This window comes from Protopterus annectens, chromosome 2.part1 (assembly GCF_019279795.1).
Source record: "Protopterus annectens isolate FY-2018-M chromosome 2.part1, PAN1.0, whole genome shotgun sequence".
Taxonomy (NCBI): Eukaryota; Metazoa; Chordata; order Ceratodontiformes; family Protopteridae; genus Protopterus; species Protopterus annectens.
The window spans coordinates 51,471,466-51,490,621 of record NC_056729.1 but is presented as its reverse complement, the minus strand read 5'-3'; the positions used below and the strand labels follow the sequence as shown (position 1 = coordinate 51,490,621).

The 19,156-nt window shown below is 40.7% G+C and overlaps 1 protein-coding gene across 1 annotated transcript in view; it reads left to right on the top strand.

The window, feature by feature from the left end:
* Positions 1–19,156, top strand: part of SLC38A1 (solute carrier family 38 member 1) — an 830,305-nt gene that overhangs the window by 288,341 nt on the left and 522,808 nt on the right. The window contains exon 5 of the mRNA XM_044062017.1: positions 15,613–15,686. Within this exon, the coding sequence (XP_043917952.1) occupies positions 15,613–15,686 (74 nt within the window). The remainder of the gene's footprint in view (positions 1–15,612; positions 15,687–19,156) is intronic.

Below are 19,156 nucleotides of genomic sequence, written 5' to 3'. Positions count from 1 at the left end.
ACCAATCAGACAATCTTGCAGAAGATACCTCAGATTCATAGCTGGCTTAATGCACTATCAATTCTCTGCACTGCCCTTTGGCTTATCTACTGCGCCCAGGGTCTTCACAAAATGCCTGGCACCAGTAATTGCATTTTGCAGACAAGGAGATATTCATATTTATCCTTACTTGGACGACTGCCTTATACAAGCAGAGAACAAGGACACTCTACTAAAGCATCTGGCGTTCGTAAAAAGATTATCAATTTGCCTAGGGTACACAGTAAACGAAAAGAAATCAAAACTAGTACCCTCTCAAGAGGTAATATTCCTGGGTGCAAGCTTAAATACAACTGCCCAGATGGCTTATCTCACGCCAGACAAACAAAGGCAACTAACTTCTTACTTCAAAATGTTGGCAACAAAGACCCAGTTATCTGCAAGAAAAATTCTGCAGGCCTTGGGCTTCATGGCATCCTGCATTCTGCTAATTCCATATGCCAGACTGCATATGAGGAAACTTCAATAGTACCTAAAAAGTGTCTGGACTCAACATTGTCAAAGCCTGGAATCATTAATTACCCTCATTCCTTGCCTGCAACAGGAGTTTCGATGGTGGGCTCATGCCTGTCACCTCAACAAGGGACAGCCATTCACTCTACTCACAGCCAGGCAGTCAATAACAACAGATGCATTAGATTATGCCTGGGGAGCACACATGGCAGGAAAATGTATTCAGGGCACATGGTCCACAAGCCAACTGCATCTACATATCAATCAAAAAGAGATGCTAGCTGTCCAGTGTGCCCTGACAGCTTTCAAGGATCTACTCCATCCAGGACAACTACTGATAAGGACGGACAATACTACAGTCATGTGATACATAAACAAGCAGGGAGGCACACATTCCTACCCCCTCTGCAGACAAGCCATGACTTTGTGGAACACAGCATTGACTTATCAAGTACACCTGCAAGCACAATTCGTGCCAGGAAAGAACAATACTCTGACAGACGAACTAAGCAGAAACCTTACGGATCCCCTCGAGTGGAAACTGGATCCACAAGTCTTCAGCATGATAACAAAGGAATGGGGATGCCCAGACATAGATCTATTTGCCTCCCCTCACAACTGCCAACTACAGAAATTCTGCACAAGGACTTATCACAAGCAAGCATGGAAAGTGGATGCTCTGTCATTCAGCTGGAAAAGTCTAACAGTATATGCCTTTCCTCCTCTACCTTTCCTCCCCAAGGTACTCCTAAAGGTCAGACAAGAGAAGCCAAGAATGATTCTGATTGCCCCAGACTGGCCACGCCAGCACTGGTACCCAATCCTAAAAAGCTTGTCTCAAGGCCCAGCCTGGACATTGCCTCTAATTCCTCACTTACTGACCCAGCTAAACAATCAGATTCTGCACAGCCAACTCAGGACCCTAAATCTGGCAGCATAGCGGATAATGTAACCATTCAAAGCACACCTCTCTCTACAGCAGTGATGGATGTTATTTTGGAGGCCAGGAGGCTCAGTACCAGAAAATCTTATGCAAAAAAATAGAAAAGATTCTGAGTTTGGAATCAGACACAAGGAATTGACACATTGGTACCAAACATTCCTCAGATTTTACAATACCTAACTGAGATGCTGGACAAAGGCCTATCCTTTTCATCAATTAAAATTCATGCCTCTGCCATTTCAGCTCATTACAATACGGAACCTCCTATTTTTTCCCATCCATTGCTAAGGCAGTACCTCAGAGGGGCCAAAAACATAAGACCTCCAAGGAGAGCCCCAATACCTGCATGGGACCTCAATTATGTCTTGGAAAAACTCACACTGCCACCTTTTGAGCCAGCCAATACAGCTGATATAAAGTTTTTATCTTGGAAAACAGCTCTGCTCCTAGCAATAACCTCTGCAAGATGAGTTTCAGAGTTACAGGCACTCATGGCTGTGGAACCTTTCATCATTTTCCATCCAGACAGGGTTTCTCTAAGGACGAACCCAGCATTTATGCCTAAGGTAGTGTCCAGTGTGACCCTTAACCAAACCATTCATTTGCCTACCTTTTATCCAAACCCACAGAATAAGGGTGAGAGACTTCTGCATTCTTTGGACATACAAGACAACTACGCTTCTACTTGGACAGAACTAAAGCTTTCAGAAAAACTGAGTAACTTTTAGTGGCATATGCTGCAGGATCTCAAGGAAAGCCCATCTCAAAACAGACTATTTCAAAATGGATAGGCCACTGCATTCGTTTCTGCTACTCACAACATGGCAAATCAGTGCCCAGGGGCATTAGGCCTCATTCTACCAGGGCAGCAGCCACTTCAGCAGCCTTTCTCAGAGGAGTACCAACCAAAGACATTTTAGAGGCTGCAACTTGGAGTTCAGTGCACACTTTTACAAAGCACTACCATTTACCTCTCTACTCTAAATCCAGAGCAGGCTTCGCCACTGCAGTTGTGCAAGGCCTTATAGCCTCTTCTAATCCTATTTAGGCCCAGCCACCCAGCCTTAGCTTTGGGATTCAACCCAAGAGTAATGACTGCAACAGTGAAACACGATGAACATAGTACAGTTGTGTACCTACCATAAATATAGATGTTCGAGTGTATTCACTGTTGCAGTCCAGGTTACCCACCCTCCATCCCCCTTTTCTTTGCTGGGACCTACCCATACTTCTCTATCTTATACAACCTATGTGGTGTATTTGCTTGTAGATTAAGGAAATGTTTATTTTACTGCATGCTTAATAATTGGCATAATATTTTTAGCCTACCATTTTGGGGGCACCTGACATCTGGGGCAAGAAAAACTGAAGAAAATGGTGTCAGCTGCATCTTTAATACCCCTGGCGCACTGACGTCGGGGAAGAGGCAACAGCAACCGACACCGGATCTAGACTTTGGAATTCGGGCCGACTGCGGGTAGCCTGCCAGCAGGATAACCCAAGAGTAATGACTGCAACAGTGAATACACTCAAACATCTACATTTATGGTAGGTACACAACTGTACTTTCTGGGTAAAATGTATAACACGTGCTCATATTATAGATGCAAGTGCAAAACTTGATTATTGTGAATTGGTAAATTTCATTGTAGGTCTGATGAATGACAAATACAGAGGAACAATGACCTCCTTGGACCAAGATGTTGAACCTTGGTTATAGGTTGCACAACATGGAATGATTTCCTCATAATGTAGACACATGATGGTCAAATTCTGGATTACTGTCTTTGTGTTCTCCCAAGTCCCTGAGTGTTGGGTCAGCTGTTAGGAGTGTTTAGCTAATGTGATAGTTAACAAGGGTGGAGAACTTCCTAAAGGATACTATTATGCATTTCTTGGCATGTAGGTTTAGTCTGTGGCTTTGACACCAGTTATTTGTCTGTGTTAGCCCTTCCTGGAGAACATTTGTGTTAGTGGGGGATTTCGTGACTGGTCCTAATTTGTAATCATCTTCATATTTAGCCAACCCGAGGCCATTGATATTGGTCTTGATTTTAGAGAAGTAAATGCGAAAAAGGAGCGGTCCCAGGACCAGTCCCTGAGGGACTCCACTTATGACTGGCCTCTTTGTAGAGGTTGACTCCCCAGTTCTAGCAGCCTGGTTCCTGTCTATGATCCAGCTGGCTGTCCACCAGGTAACATAAAGGTTTATACCTAACCTATTGAGTTTGTCAACAATGCCCGGGTGGATATTCTGTTAAATGGCTTGTCCACATGAAGATAGGCACTGTGAACCATTTTGCCCTCATCCATTGCTTTGGTGACCTTCTAAAAGAAGTCCACCAGGCTGAGTAGATACGACCTGCCCTTGACTAAACCAGATGAGGTTGAGTCAAGTGTCTGAAGGTTTCCCATGTCATTATCGATCATTCCATGGTAAGTTTTTCCATCTCTTTGCTTATAAGACTAGTGAGACTTATGGATCTGTAGTTTCCAGGGTCTGTAGATGGCCCACCTGTGTGCAGAGGGGTGACTGTTGCTATTCACCATTCTTGAGGCACAAAGCTTGTTTGGAGGCTGCAGTTAAATAGCAGCGCAAGGGGGCCTGATAGGTCATGTTTTACACTTTTTAGAAGGCATCTTGGGATATTGTCTGAGCCCATTGCTGCAGTGTTCTTGGCCTTACAGAGAGCATTAAGGACCTATTCCCTAGTGATAGCAGGGGGGAGTTATATTTGATGGTATTTCCTGATGGAAGTTGATGGGGAGAGAGGGGTAAAGTTGGAGCTGAAGGTTTGTTATATCTTCTGGCTCAGTATAAGTGGCTCCATTAACAATGAGCTTTGCACACAATTGTGTGCTGCCTTTGAGGTTGCAGCCATTGCCAAACAATACCTTGTAGTCGTCCTTTGTCTTGGAGTCCAAATTTACCTCAAATTTGACTTTGGTAGACTGTATTCGTCCTTTGAGTTGTTTGTTAAGTTTGAGAATGCTTTTATCCTGCTGCGTGGTACACCTCCTAATTTTTGCCGTAATTTTCTTCCTTCTGTTACACAGCCTATTGATGTTGTGATTCATTAGGGTGGCTTGTTTTATGAATTAGTTCTCTTCCTCCTCCTGGTGGGTACAGCTGCCTCTGTGCAGCTGTTAAAATGCTTGTATAGGGTTTCTGTGAACAGTTCCACGTAGGCAGCAGTATTCTCAAGGTTTATGGGAGCTTGAATTTTTGCAAGGTTATCACTTAATAGTAGGAAGTTAGCCTTGGAGTAGTTTCTGAATATTCCAGGGTTAGCTGCAGTTTCAGGTTTTAGTTTTACTTCAAAGGAGACCATTTTGTGGTCTGACCTTACCAGAGAAGACATTACACTAAGAGGTGTGCACTACTCTCCCATATTAATGAGGACCAGATCCATTATGTTTGCACCCCTGGGTTGGTGTATTGACAGTCTGGTCAAGGGAGTTTGTGTTTAAAAAATCCAGGAATCTCTGTGCCTGTACATTTAGTGTTGTATATGATTCTCAGTTAATAGTGGGGTAATTAAAGTCACCAATGTATTGGTTTGGATTGTGAATGTTTCCAGTAAGTTTAAATACATGCTATGGGGTTCCTAGTGCAAGGAAGTGGTATGGGAGATTTCTGTCTCTGGTGATTTGAACGTGGAGAAGCTCAAGTGCATTGTTCTGTTTGACCAGCCTTGAGATATATTTATTTTTGATGTAGATTGAGACACCTCCACCTTTAGTCACTGTATGTGTAGTAGGTGGTCTAAATGTGTGGAATGCCTTAAAGTGCCAGAGTGCTCTGCATGGCTTTAAACCATGTCTCAGTGATCGCACAGACATCAGCATTCTCTAGAGTGAATAGAACTTGTAGGGTGTAGAGTTTTTTTGTTTAGACTTCTAGCACTGAGTTGTTTAGATTCCTAGCATGGTATACTTGAAGGCAAACTAAGCTAGAAAAAACATAATATAGGCATATTTCCCGTGAAAAACATGGCAGCCGGTATTTGGCAATATCTGTACATATAACTCACTGCACTCTGGAAAATTGATGGACTTGGCTGACAGTGGCATACATATACACAAGTTACTTAACTGTTTACTAACCAATCTGACATGTATTGATGAAATGAAACTCTTATGGACTGTAGGAAATTAATTTCTTTGAGCTGCATGGCTACTCGGGTCACACAACTGAGGCATGTGTCAGGACCACACTAACAGTCAGTGCTATTCAGTACCACAAATGTGTTTTTAGGTCAATCCAGTCGAATGGAGGAAGAGCTCCTGTCAGTGACACAAGTTACCTAGTGTATTGGATACCAGTGAGGTGGACTTTGGAAGAAGATCAAGGTGCCATTAGTCTGGTTTCTCAGTGAGAGGGTCATTTTTTTTTGTGGTGGTGCTTAGCAAGTCTGTTGTAATGAATGGTCTTCAATAAGAGAAAATCATCTTGAGGTGATGACTATAAAACTCAAACCTTTGTTAGATTTTTTTTTTCTTTAAAACGTTTCTTCTTTCTTGGTGTGTGTGTTTGCGCACTTGTGTATATGTTTAAGCATGCATGTGTTTACGTGTGTGTATTTGCACACACGTGTTTCCTGCAGTAATATAATTGCAAACCATGGTTTGGAGGTTGAGGGACTTGTAAAGAATGCATCAAAATAACCTTTCTATGTAGTATTGTGGTTCTGATACTTCATTACCTCAGTTATGTGAATGCATAGCCATGATTGAATAGTTGATGCATGTCAAATAAGCCTGTGATCAGGAGATAGGGATGAAAACACTGCATTTTTGTACTCCTGTCAGTAGCTGCATAGTCTCCAAGCTGTTTGGCAGTATAGCTCAGTGTTAGTCTGGCACTACATCCAAAAGGTTAAGTGTATCAGTCTGCTGCTAAAAGGTTTTATCCTGCAATCAAGGATTCATTTCCTCTGTCTCTGCTTGCATGGTTTGTGACTCTGAGCAAGTCCTTTAACAAGACAGTTCTGTTACATCACACCTAAAAAGAGCCATTTGTGCCTACTTAGCTTTCTATTTTTGACAAATAAAAACTAAAAACAACACTAGCACTATCATAGAACATTGTGTTCTGATTGCAAACAATAGCTATAGTGTTAAAATTAACTGACCCTGCTGCTTCATGGCCAAGCCATCACTTCCTTAAATTGCCTTACCTCATTAACCTTTTGAAAAAAATAAAAGAAGTAGCTCAGTGAGGCGTGACAGTCTTAAATTTAGTCCAATATTTTCCTAAGATGAGAATAGATGGACAACCACCCATCTGCGCTTGCATTATAAGTGAAGACTGGTTACAGTTCTACAAGAGTATTTTCGCCACAGAAATGTATTGGCAGTTTATTGGTGGTCCCGAGCATAAGAATGATAGGAGTGAATCAAGAACAAAACCCAGAAAGTGAATGCTCATGAATTATGCATGACTGAAGTATGTCTTTTGCCAAGAGAATTTGAAGCCCCGTTTAAAGAGAAGTGCCGGTCAAAAAATGATTTCATTATTTTTTTAATGAATATGTTTTTGTGAATGCTGGAGTATTTTTCACACAGTTAAGTGGCCTCTGTTATATTGGATTTGTCCTGGCCCATGGTGATTATATACAAACCTGCAAAAAGCACAGTCCATCTATATGATTCCTTAAGTGCATTCACCATAGACTTCTATTATATAGTGCATGTGGAGATTTAGTCTAGCAGACTAAATATAGTGATGTGCAGTGATCTGTGCTACCTCACACTCACTAGTGCTGATAGAATGAAAAATGGCAATTTGAAATTTTTATTTGTTAATAAAGAGCATAAACAGATAAGGTAAACTTAATTTTATTATTGTACATGGTTAAAGGTATATTTTTCATTTTACAAAAAGTAAAAAACTGCAGTCATTAGAAAATTTCAAAGGTGGGAGACTTTTAACAAAAGATAGTAAAATGCTTATAAAAATAGGCACATGACGAAAAGGTATACATTGCAAAATAATAGAGCTCTAAAACCAAAGTTCATATATAGTGAGAAAAATGTATATGGAGTTCCTAGCCTTACAATATTTGAAATAACGATCACACACAAAATATATGCTTTCGTTGAAAGATGTTGGGAGTTGTCATAATGGTTAAGGTGTTTACCTAAGAAGCACAATGTACAGGATTTGATTCTCACCTTTAAGGGAAACTGGCCAGGATTAAAATGGCTCACAAGGGCAATTAATCTAGTACTTAACTATGGAGAAGGTTAGTGAGATTATAAAACTTTGCAAAGGCATAAGCATAATAAATTCTGAAAATTAATGGCTTTAATGTTATGCATGGCAGGAGAACATGTATATTATTTATATGAGGCCATAGCAAGTCCAAATGCTGTATTCCATGATGTGTTAGACAAATTAAATACCTACTTTGTGCTCAAGAAAATTACAGAATATGAAAAATATCAACTAAAAAATGTCAAAGAGTTCACGCACGTGTGTTTTACTAGGCTGAAGTGTGCTTGCTATAAATAGTGTATTCAGTGATGTTAATATAGATACTAAGATGGCAGATAGTATAATCATGTAGCAATGACCAGATGGTTCAGAATTCAGGTAGAAAAGATCAAAACATCAGATTGAGCATCAAAACAAGTAGGGGAAAAAGAGAGAGAAACTCAGAGCTACAAATAAAAAAGTGTTTTTTTTTTTTGGGGGGGGGGGTGGTGGTGGGCCCATTCACACCCCCTGCTACTTAAAAGTACCAACTCCAGTGTTTCAAAATTCTGGGGAAAGGGCATATTCCCAATCCCATAATTACAGCGATCTCATACAAAAGTCAACAACCTTCTTAATAACCAAATTAAGCAGACAGGAACACTGTCAACTAAACCATCAGTTGACCTATTTCACTGCTCCAATTTATATAGTGAGATATAATTTGATGCATTGAAATACAAAGCATCAAATAGCATATCAATCCAAAAGGATTGAATCTCAAAGTAACGGTAAGAAAATCATGTTTTTTGCAGGGGCAAGACCAGTTACACCCTCGATGCACTCTGATAACTATTTATACCAACTCTGATATGTGAAAAAAGGGCAAATTCGCACTCCCCTCTGTTTCACAGTCTCCCAAAAACTAATGTTGGCTGAAGTGATCAAATGAGTTTTGGATCAGTACTGCCAGCAGTGAAAACATTTGTTATTAAGAATGTTCAATTAAATGGAGTGTTGCCAAAATATAAATATATGTGGTGAGATATATCCACATACATGACAATTCCCAACCTTAGGAAAATGTGTGCAAAATGTAAGAAACAAAATTTATTTTGTTGGAATATGTAGAGTAGAAGTGTAAGTGATAAACAACAATACAGAAAAATTAGATTTCAGAGAAGGACCCAGTGATACAGAGTAGCACAACACTTATAAATAAAGACAGTGGAAAACAGTTATAGAGAAGTATCAAAAAACAGCAGCAAATACCAAATAAAGCCCTGTTAAGAGAAAGTTATTGTTCTTCTTACGGCTTTTCCTGGTTAGGGGTCGCCACAGCGGAACTCCGGTCGACTAACGATTGGCAGTAGATTTTTTACGGGTGCTAAGGTGCCAGCTCAATGCCCAATCTTCAGCGAAGGCACGCCCATTCTACGCATGTCTTTCGAACTCCACTCGACCGCTGGGAGGACATGCAGACTCCACACAGAAGACACTCCAGCCGAAAATCGAACGGGAGAACCTCTTGCTGTGAGGCAACAATGCTACCGCTGCACCACTGTGACTTCACTCCTGTTAAGAGAAAGTATGCCAGCCAATTATAACAAAACCAAACACCATGGAACTGTAAGTTTCATGCAACATAGTCATATAGAAAACAAGTGCATTTTCTCAACTGCTTTATCAGGTTCATAAAATTCCATTGACATCATCCTATAAACACACATAAATCATGTGACCAGTAAAGTAAGTATTTAATCATGTAGCTTTAAAAAAAAAAAAAAAATTTATAAGAAAGCTTTCAGTGTCTTAAATCCTGAAGTTTTTAAGACGGGTTTTAAAGAATAGTGTCATTCAAACCAAGAATTCATGTAGCATACAACTCCACTAGCCATCAATATTCTTGATTTTTGGTATAATTTACAATATCTCCATCTCTTTTATTAAATCTCATGTCATGAAGAATGATAAACTTAAAACAATGATTAGGTGCAGTAGATAAAACATGATCTGGTATTGTTAATCTTCATTCATTCCTTACGTGTGGGTATTGGTTCCGACCTCGTAACTAAGCCGGCCATCTTCCAAGCTCGCGTCAGCTACAAACACTCGAGCTAAAACTCTTACCCAGAATTCCCCTCTCCCTGTTACCTCAGATTTCGTTTGCCACATCACCATTCTGTCGTGTCAAGCTACTTCTCTTGAGCTAAGTACAATATTTTTCGTCATACTAAATTCTAAAACAACCTTTTTGTCACAGAAAAGTTATTAAAGTTAAACAAAACTAAACTACTCATCTTCCAAACCACCAAACATACTCAAAACAACTCTCACTTTAACATCACAGCAAAAGACAAAACCACTATATACCCAACTGAACACACCAAATTGCAAGGAGTGGAAATAGACAATAAACTAAAATTTGACATTCACATATCCATGACCATAAAAAAAGTCCACAAAAAACTAGGAGCGCTATACAGAAATAAGCAACTTCTCACCAAAGTAGCAAAGATTTCAATAGCAAATTCCAACCTTATTTCCACCCTACTTTATGCCTCTCCAATATATACCAACCTAAGGCAATGTGATCTAAACAAGCTAGAGACCTGCTACAACAAAATCGCCAAATTCGCCACAGGGGCATCCTACCATAGCCACCACTGTCTCTCACTTGCTGAACTGGGCTGGCTTGAACTCCCTCACCTCCTTCAATGGTATCAACTCTCACTCGCCCACAAACTAGTAAACCATCCACTAAATGTTCCATCCCTCCAGAATCTACTCCAACCCTATCGCACCACCAGACCACTAAGATCCAGCAACAAAAATCACTTGCAGATCACGAAAGCCAATAACTCTGCTGGTGAAGCACTATTCTCTTGCACCATAGCCAAATTATGGAACTCCCCCACCCACAATTACCTCCATACCATCATGCACCCACTTCAAAACTTTACTAAAAGCGCACCTAAAAACATGCTGGCTATGCCCTTGCAACTCCCACTCTAATATCACCCACCCCAACCAACCACTACCTTTCTTTCCACTCCACTCACTACCTTCATTATAGCAAGCTCAGACGCTCATAAGCCAGTACTTATTATACAGCAGGAACTTCTTGTAACATTTGTTGATGTCTGTTATGTACTTCACAGATAAAGATTCTAGTTGTCTAGTAATGTACTATGTTCTTCATTTGTAAATATGTTGTAAGTAATTGCTATGTAAATTGTTAATCACTATGTAATCCAATGTAGCTACTGTCTGTTTATTTTAACTGTGGAGCTTTTCTCCCCGGGCCTCCGCTGAAAATGGATCTACGTCCAGTAGGACACTCCCGGTGAACAAATATAAATAAATAAGTAAATATTAGATATTTTTCTCTTACGTTATCACATTTAGTCACTATCCTTTCTTGAATCCTTTCAATTCCTTTCCTCCTCTTTACCGCAAGGTAATTTCTTTTTTACCATCGTTGGTAAACCCCCTTTCCTTCTTACCTTCGGGTAATTCTTGTACCATTGCTGGTATTTTTCCTTCTTTCTTTCTAACATGGCAGAGAAAAAAGGTAGTCCAGGATTTAAAAGATGTTCAGATTGTGGCCACAAATTACCTACTTCAGATGCACATTTCCTGTGTGTCTGTTGCTTGGGTATGCCTCATTTAACAGTTCACCCGCCCTGCGGGATTTGTAAGAATTTCTCTAACAGGACGTTGATTGAGAGAAAAAATAATTTGATATTGAAGGGGCTACTTAAATCTCCTTTTTCAGAGGCTATTTCTGGGTCGGAGGCTTCAACCCCTCCAAGATCCCATAAGAAAAAGAGTGATGAACATATAAAGGCCAAGTCTCTTCCTTTGTCCCCTGCTGGGGACTTCCACGAACCGAGACCCAAGAAAGCTAAGCTTTCCACTTCAGATTTGACTTCTTCGGCGCCAGCGCTTTTGGTACTTAGACCTTTGGCACCGAGGCCATCGGCGCCATCTGTGACTTCGGCACCGACTAGCATGCCTTTTACAGTATCAGTACCGAGGGGCTCCTCGGTTCAGACTTCTTTACCAGCACCGGCTGTCCAGTCGATGCAGACTGTTACGACGTTGATGGATTTTTCGACGCCCATTGCCCTTTTGGCTCTGACAACTTACCCGGCACCAACTACCCTCTCAGCACCAACAATTCAGTTATCAGCACCGATATTTTCAGTTCCAGCCTTAGCGCCAACAACCACTTCGGTACCGACCTTATCGTCGGTGCAGACCATGACTTTGGCACCGATGATTTCCTTGGTGGAGACACCTGTAGTTCAGTCCTTTACAGCCCCGTTGTTTTCAGTGCAGACCTGCGAGGTGGGCACCGAGCTTGCTCCATCTTTGGCTAGACCTAATTCCCCCGCAGCCATGCCCGTGAAATCCACTAGAAGCCTCTCTGAACACGACATGTTGCGTCTTGTGGATCAAGTGCTTTTGGCCAGAGGTATCCCGCCCCCCCCAGGACCTATCCTTCCTTGGGAGATGATCACCCTTTGCCAAAGACCCCTACTTATTCTCCTCCGTCATTGCCTTTGAAGCCCTTTGATGTAGCACAGTCTTCCCCCTCTACGGTTCCCTTTATGGACCTCACTAAGGAACCGCAGTTGCCTTCTTGGCAGGAGAGTTTTGCTACAACCCAGGATGTCAGCTGTGGCATACGTAATTTGGTGTTTCACAGCTATCCAGGGACTCTACAAGTCGGCAGGCTGAGCCACTTAGGAGAGGGGTGACCCCTGTCCTGGACACTCACCCCTCTTCAGGTGGACTGGCCTTCCAGCTAATGGAGAAGGCTCTGGCGTCAACTGGCGATTCTGTGTTATCACTCTCCCCACCCTCCTCTGGACCGCTATGTACACAGGTTGCTCTTGGTGGACACCGGGTGCAAGGGCCTCAGGATATACTCCCTCAGGAAACCTCTTTTGCGCTGTCTTCCCAGCATCTCCCTCTGAGGAAGTTCATCAAAAAAGCTCGTGCAAGAGGAAGCACATGGACTCCACAGAGGATTCCCTTACTGAAGACACAGACTTTAATGATGGGGAAGGGTTCCCTCGTTCACCCTCTGAGGTATCCTTTGGTGGTATTCTTGAAATTCTTAAACAGAGAGGTGACTGGCAACCCTCGAACCCAACCTCTGAAGAGTCTGTGTTCCTGCAGGCCTTTCGCACCCGGCCGCCTACCTCCTGGGTTACTCCACCTGCCGACGAACTGGTCCGGCTCATCGTGCAGCATGCATGGAAGGCTCCTGACACCATTGAGGCCATTCCCAGGAGGCCAGATAACATTTTGTTCCCTCCTGCTGCTGACCCCCATTGGTCCAATGGTCTTCCTGTAGATGCTTTGGTGGTGGTGGCCACAACTAAAAAGGACCTGGCTGAAGAAGAAAGCCAGATTGTCCAACCACCCAACAAAGAGTCCCGGGCTCTGGACAGAATAGGGAAGTGTACTTTTGCATCAGCGACCTTTGCAAACATGTCCCTGAACTGTATGGCACACTTTACCAGGCTTCAAAGAGATTTAATTTCTAGCTCTCTGAAACTTTGGCTGATGCCGTGTCTGATGAGGTCCGTGGCAAAGTGGCCTCTCAGCTAGCCACCATTGAATCGATATCTAACTCCTCCATGCGCCTGATATCTCACGCATCAGAAAGAGCAGCTAGAGCGATGAGTTCAGGCATTATTCTGAGACAACACACCTGGCTGCGCTTGTGTAATTTTGCGGAACCCTTCAGGGTTTCCTTTCTCAACGCTCCCATCAAAGCCTCTTCATTGTTTGGACCCAAGGTTAAAAGCACACTGGCCAGATGTGAACAGGATGGTAAGACCCTTTCTGCTGTGGGTGACCGTTATTCTTCCCATCAATGGGCTTTCTCCAGAAACCAGAAGAGTGGGAAGATATGGTACAAAAAGTCTCAGGGTCGTTTCCGTGACGCACAGGCCGAGTTCTCCCCTAGAGGCAGAGGGGGAAACTCACAGGAAAGACGCCCTTTTCGAGGCAGAGGGGATCCGCATAACCAGGGTTCCAGGGACTCTTTCTCTGGCCAGTCCTACCAGCGCTCCTGAAGAGCGGCCCAACTGCTTTCCTCTGGAAGTGGTTGGGGGTCGTTTCTCTTTGCACTCTTCTGCCTGACTAACCATCACCACTGATTCCTGGGTACAAAGGATAATAATCAGAGGTTATCATATTCCCTTTGATCTTTGTCTCACTTCCCCAACAAGCTTACCTGACATTCCACCCAGTCGAAGAGAAGAAGCAGCATTAGAGATATCAAAGCTGCTAAGAAAACAAGTCATCCAAATAGTCCCTCTAGACCAGATAGGATCCGGATTCTACTCAAGACTATTTTTGGTGCCAAAGAAAACCAGGGACTGGAGACCAATTTTGGATCTCCGCGTATTGAACAAGTTTGTAAGAGTACAAAAATTCCAGCTGGTCACAATACAGTCTATCCTTCTGCTTTTGGAAAAAGACAATTGGATGTGCTTGATAGATCTTCAGGATGCGTACTACCACATAAAAGTGGACAGGCCATCAAGAAGATTCCTTCGCTTCCGTGCGGGAGCCAGTCAGTACCAGTTCAGAGTACTGCCCTTCGGACTCTCTACAGCCCCTAGAGTGTTCACAAAGTGCATGGCAGTCGTCACAGCTCAATTGCAACTACAAGGATTCCAGGTGTTTCCATACCTAGACGACTGGCTCATCTCCGCCCCCACCAGACATCTATTGGAAGAAGGAAAAACAACAAAGTTGGATCCACCAAAAACAGTTTATTGCGAACTTCTCTCTCTGACATCTCGGCCTAAGCCTTCAAGGAGTACAAATGAAGTAAAATACTATACACATATATATATGCCACAATAATTGATTAATTAGTCCTATTATACAATTAACAATGTAAAACACAAATATTCAATTTAGCAGCATTCTCCAGTTAAAATTTTCATTTAAACCATCAGGAAACAAGGTTTTAAATTTTAAAATATAAACAGCTTCCTTTTGCAGCAACAGTTGCTTTATATTCAAACCATTAAATTTATAATCTTGTATTTGCTCTAACACTGTTGCTTGTAATTCATTAAAATCACTATTGTGAAATTGTAAATAATGCATAGCTACAGGACTTTCCTCTTTTTTATTAATAATATCTCTAATATGTTCCAAGAGCCTTATTTTAAAGGCTCTCTTAGTTTCTCCGATGTAAAACTTTTTGCAAGGACAACAAAGAGCATAAATAATCTTTTCTGAAAGGCAGTGAAAAGAATGTTTGACTCTAAAAGGAATCTTATTAATATATTCAAAAGAAGGTACCACAAATTTACAGGCTTTGCATTTGCCACATTGGTGTGTACCTCTACTTGCAATATGTTGTATTACAGTATCACTTGGAAGGCTGAATTTACTTTTTACTAATATGTCCTTGATACTTCTTCCCTTACGATATGAAAATTTTAAATCTACATTTAACCATGTTCTAACATTACTTAAAGAACATAAATAATTCCAGAACTGAGAAATTATTTTAGTAAACTCAGTGGTAAAGCAACTGTACATGGTGACAAAATACATGGTCTCTTTGTCATCTGGTCTTTTGTTCATAGTTGTTAAATTGTCACACTTATTACGCATATTGTCATATCTATATTTATTTTCTGTATTCATTTCATTTCTTTTGCTGTTTCTGTCCACTACATATTGCGTCAAATGTTTGTAGTCTCAATAATCTTTGTTGCTTAAGCATGTCCAGACAGATAAATAATTGGAAAGTGTACTGCATTTCAGATAGATGCTGATTTCCTTAATGGTTATTCTTTTGAAGTCAAATATTCATTGTATTATGAATTTCTGCAAAGAGTAGGCATGTTGACTGCTTCAATACTGAAAGTATTTAAAATGTGCATGTTCTTAGATATTCAATATTAACTGGCTTACTGATTTTTTTTTTAAGTTTTCTTTTAGCTTCAGTGACGATACTTTCTGTCTATTCAATCCATCTGCTGTTGAAGTGCTCAAAGGAAACAGGTACCTTCCATGTTTACTTACAATGGAGATGGGGAAAATGAATCAAGTATTGTTATGTGATTACAACACAAATTTTTTGCTGACCGAGTCTTCAACTACAGCATTATGATTGTGACGTATGAAACACCAACTGTAACCCTAGAAAAACATAAAACTCGCTCAAATTAGATACCACTTAACTTAGTTGTCGCTAGCAGATAGTGAAGGAGATTTCTGTAACATTGTTGTCAAGGCAGTGGTTGATGAAGCCAGTGGAAAAAGTCTGAATCATTGTACTTATATCTTTATAATGTAAAGGATGAAAATTTTATTAACTTCACTATGTTCTCAGTTAATAAGGAAAATCCCCTTGATTTTATGGGGCTCCCGTAGTTAAGAAATAAAATCAAATAATTAAATGAATAAATAAATTGTTGAATGGATCATCTGTGGTGGGAAGATATGCAGTTTTGTTAATTTTCTCTTTAAATGGTTTTGTTTATAAATATTCAGTTTAGTTTTCTGAGACATGGTTTGATTTGTATGTGTGAGTAACACAAAATCCAAATATCAACTGAGCCAGAGTAAAAGTAACTAAATTCAGACACACGTTTCAGACTTCATACTCTTGATTAGGACTTTAAGTGTTGGGCTTTAAAGTCCTGTTGTATTATTACTCTCTAAGCAGCAAATGAATTCATAAAAATTTGTGAACATTAAAAGCCAAGTGTACTTTAGACTTCTAATAATCCCTATGCTGCAGCAAGTGAAATGACCCCACTCAATGTCTTGTTTTCTTTTAAATAATGCATTTATTCATATTTTAGGTCAAGTTACCTGCCCATTGCTGTATTTGGATTTCATATATCTGTGTAATTTCTCACCACTAATGAATCTCTTGAAATTTGCCATCATCCGGTTTCTAATTAACTCTCCGCACAGGAGTATGAGTGGCAGGATCTTAAGCTCCTGGTGTCAGTTTGTGTCAAGCCTGTTCATTCACATCACTGTTAATGAAATGATAGTGCTTTGGAGAAGTCTGTTTCTGCAGTAGTAGGGGAGCACTAATATGGCAGTTTTAGTCCTCTGTCTTTCCATGAGCAAAGAGCAGTCCAATCCTTTGGATAAATACTAAAATGGCAGAGCATCCTCTACCAATGGTGCTGATGCCCTTCCTCTTAAAGATAGGGTATCCCTCCCTCCACACACATTTATTCCTGCTAGCCCATTTGTATCTGTTAAATGGCAGCAGTGTGATAGTGATGATGGCTGGCCAACCAGTTTTCTTAAGAGTCCTTTTCCTAATTTTATAATGCTGGCAGTTCTCGGTCTTCTGATGTCCAAGACCTGAAGTAAGGAACCTGCCTTTGTGAATGTGAGAATGAACTTAGATACCTGATTAGGCTTTTCTGCTTTTAAAGTACAGCTGAGCCCTAAAAACAACATTCCCTATCCCTAATAATATTTTCATCTTTACAGAATGATGCCCCAGTCTGGCACTTAGTTCAGAGTTGAAGTCTGTGAGCTCTTAACAAATTGCTTCTTGAAGCCCAGGGTTTGATTCTTTCAGCCATCATTTGCCTACTTTTTGACTCTGGACAAATCACTTAACAAGACAGTGCTCTGAAACAACTAGGAAACTGGGCAATTTTTTTTAGTGGTTTTCTAGACTACGTGATGGGTAATTAGCTATGAATGTACAATTTTACATAGTACAAAAGCATGCCTTAGCAGCTTCTTCCCCTCTGTCCCATATTTATCTTGGTCACTTGACTCGATACACACCACACTGTGGCTGAATGAACTCTCATGATTCTTTTTTAAGGAATTTGTCTTGCTGTTATATCATTTCACCTATCACATTTGAATGTCTGTTGCCAAGAAAACACATAGCAATGTACCTGTAACTTGTTTTTTGTTATTTCACACGCACACGGAATTCATAAATGTGTTCAAGCTTAAAATTCACAGCTTTTTTACTGAATGGTGTCATTCAGAGATTCATTTCCTTCCCCTTAGCCATAAACAATGTACTCTGAAGAATTCTGCTAATCACTGAGTTACTTTGCTAATTAGCCAGGTTTAGCAAGCCATGAAATGTGACATTCTGTCTGACTTGAAGAAGGAAAAGGAAGAAAAACAGGAATCAAAACTCACAGAACTACACTTTCCAAAAATGCTGTGTAATCTCATCTATTTCCCTACATTTCTGCAAGGACTTTTTACAGAATGTGTAAAAAACACAGGAAATTAATTTGAGTCACTGCAAACCAATCATTCAACATTTTTGCTGATAAACCCAAAACAGAACAGTGTATTCACTACTTCTGTTGTAAGTGAATGGAATCATTATCTCATAGCAGAGACTAGGGCAGATAAGTCTCATCAGCTGTGCCCTCACAGTGCATTGTAGGTAAAAAGGTGCTGTCTAAGAAAACAAGATCACATAAAGTTGTCAGCTCCCAAGATGGCATTCAGGGTTAGAAAAAAAAATGAAAAATAACTTACTGTACATCAGGCAGATTTGAATTGTGTATAACTTCACAGCAAGATAAAAATAATTTTTTTCAGTTTCTGACTGCTGTTTACAGAACTGTTCAAACGCAGAGGTGAACTTCAGTTTTGATTAGCTCAATATTCAACTGATGTGTATACAAACACTATTTTCTTTCCATTTTTACTTGTCACATTCATCCCTAGTTCTCATTCAAAGATGCATCTTTTTATAGTGCCATGCCTTGAAAGGATTGCAGGAACTTCCTGAAAAAATAAAGGTACTTTCACTGAAGATGCTAGGGAACTGCAGATCCCTCCTTGTGCCCCATGTGGCTGGATGTCTGTCTTTATGAAGAAGTAAACTACTGGGTAAATTCAGAATTGCTAGGCACTACACTCTTAGAAAAGTAGCAGACAGTAGCACAGTGACATACAATAGCACAGAGAAAAACAGGAAGGTACAGCTAAGGAACTGGAACAAGCAGAAACCCACAGAAGCTTCTCAGGGCAAATAGTCTAAGGTGGTTTCCAGTGCTTAAGATGTCAGCTATGGCCAGCAATTAATTGTTTCTCCCTTCTGCACAGGTACAAACAAAATCAAGCTAGAGAAGCAAGAGCATAGAAGTACCTCATGTCACACTCTGCAGATGAAAAGCAGGGTCTTTAAAATTCAGAAAAGCTAGCCAGGGGAGGTAACAGAATGGAAAATATGGAGGTATGTAGTTACAGAAACTAGCTAGCAGGGAAAGAGAAGGACAGACAAGCAACAGTATTAAGAAAGTCACAGAACAGAATGAAGGAATAGTAGAAATGCATACAAGATAATGGAAACTGATAGGCAGGTTAGGTTTGCTAGACTTGGGCACTAGTTTGTCTCATGGACTTGTTGTAAAGGGATCTGTATTGTGTGATAGAGGTTGGGGTCCGTATTACGAGAGAAAGATGGAGAATTAAGTGCTTAGACATATGTAAAGGCAACTAGGAAACTGGAACAG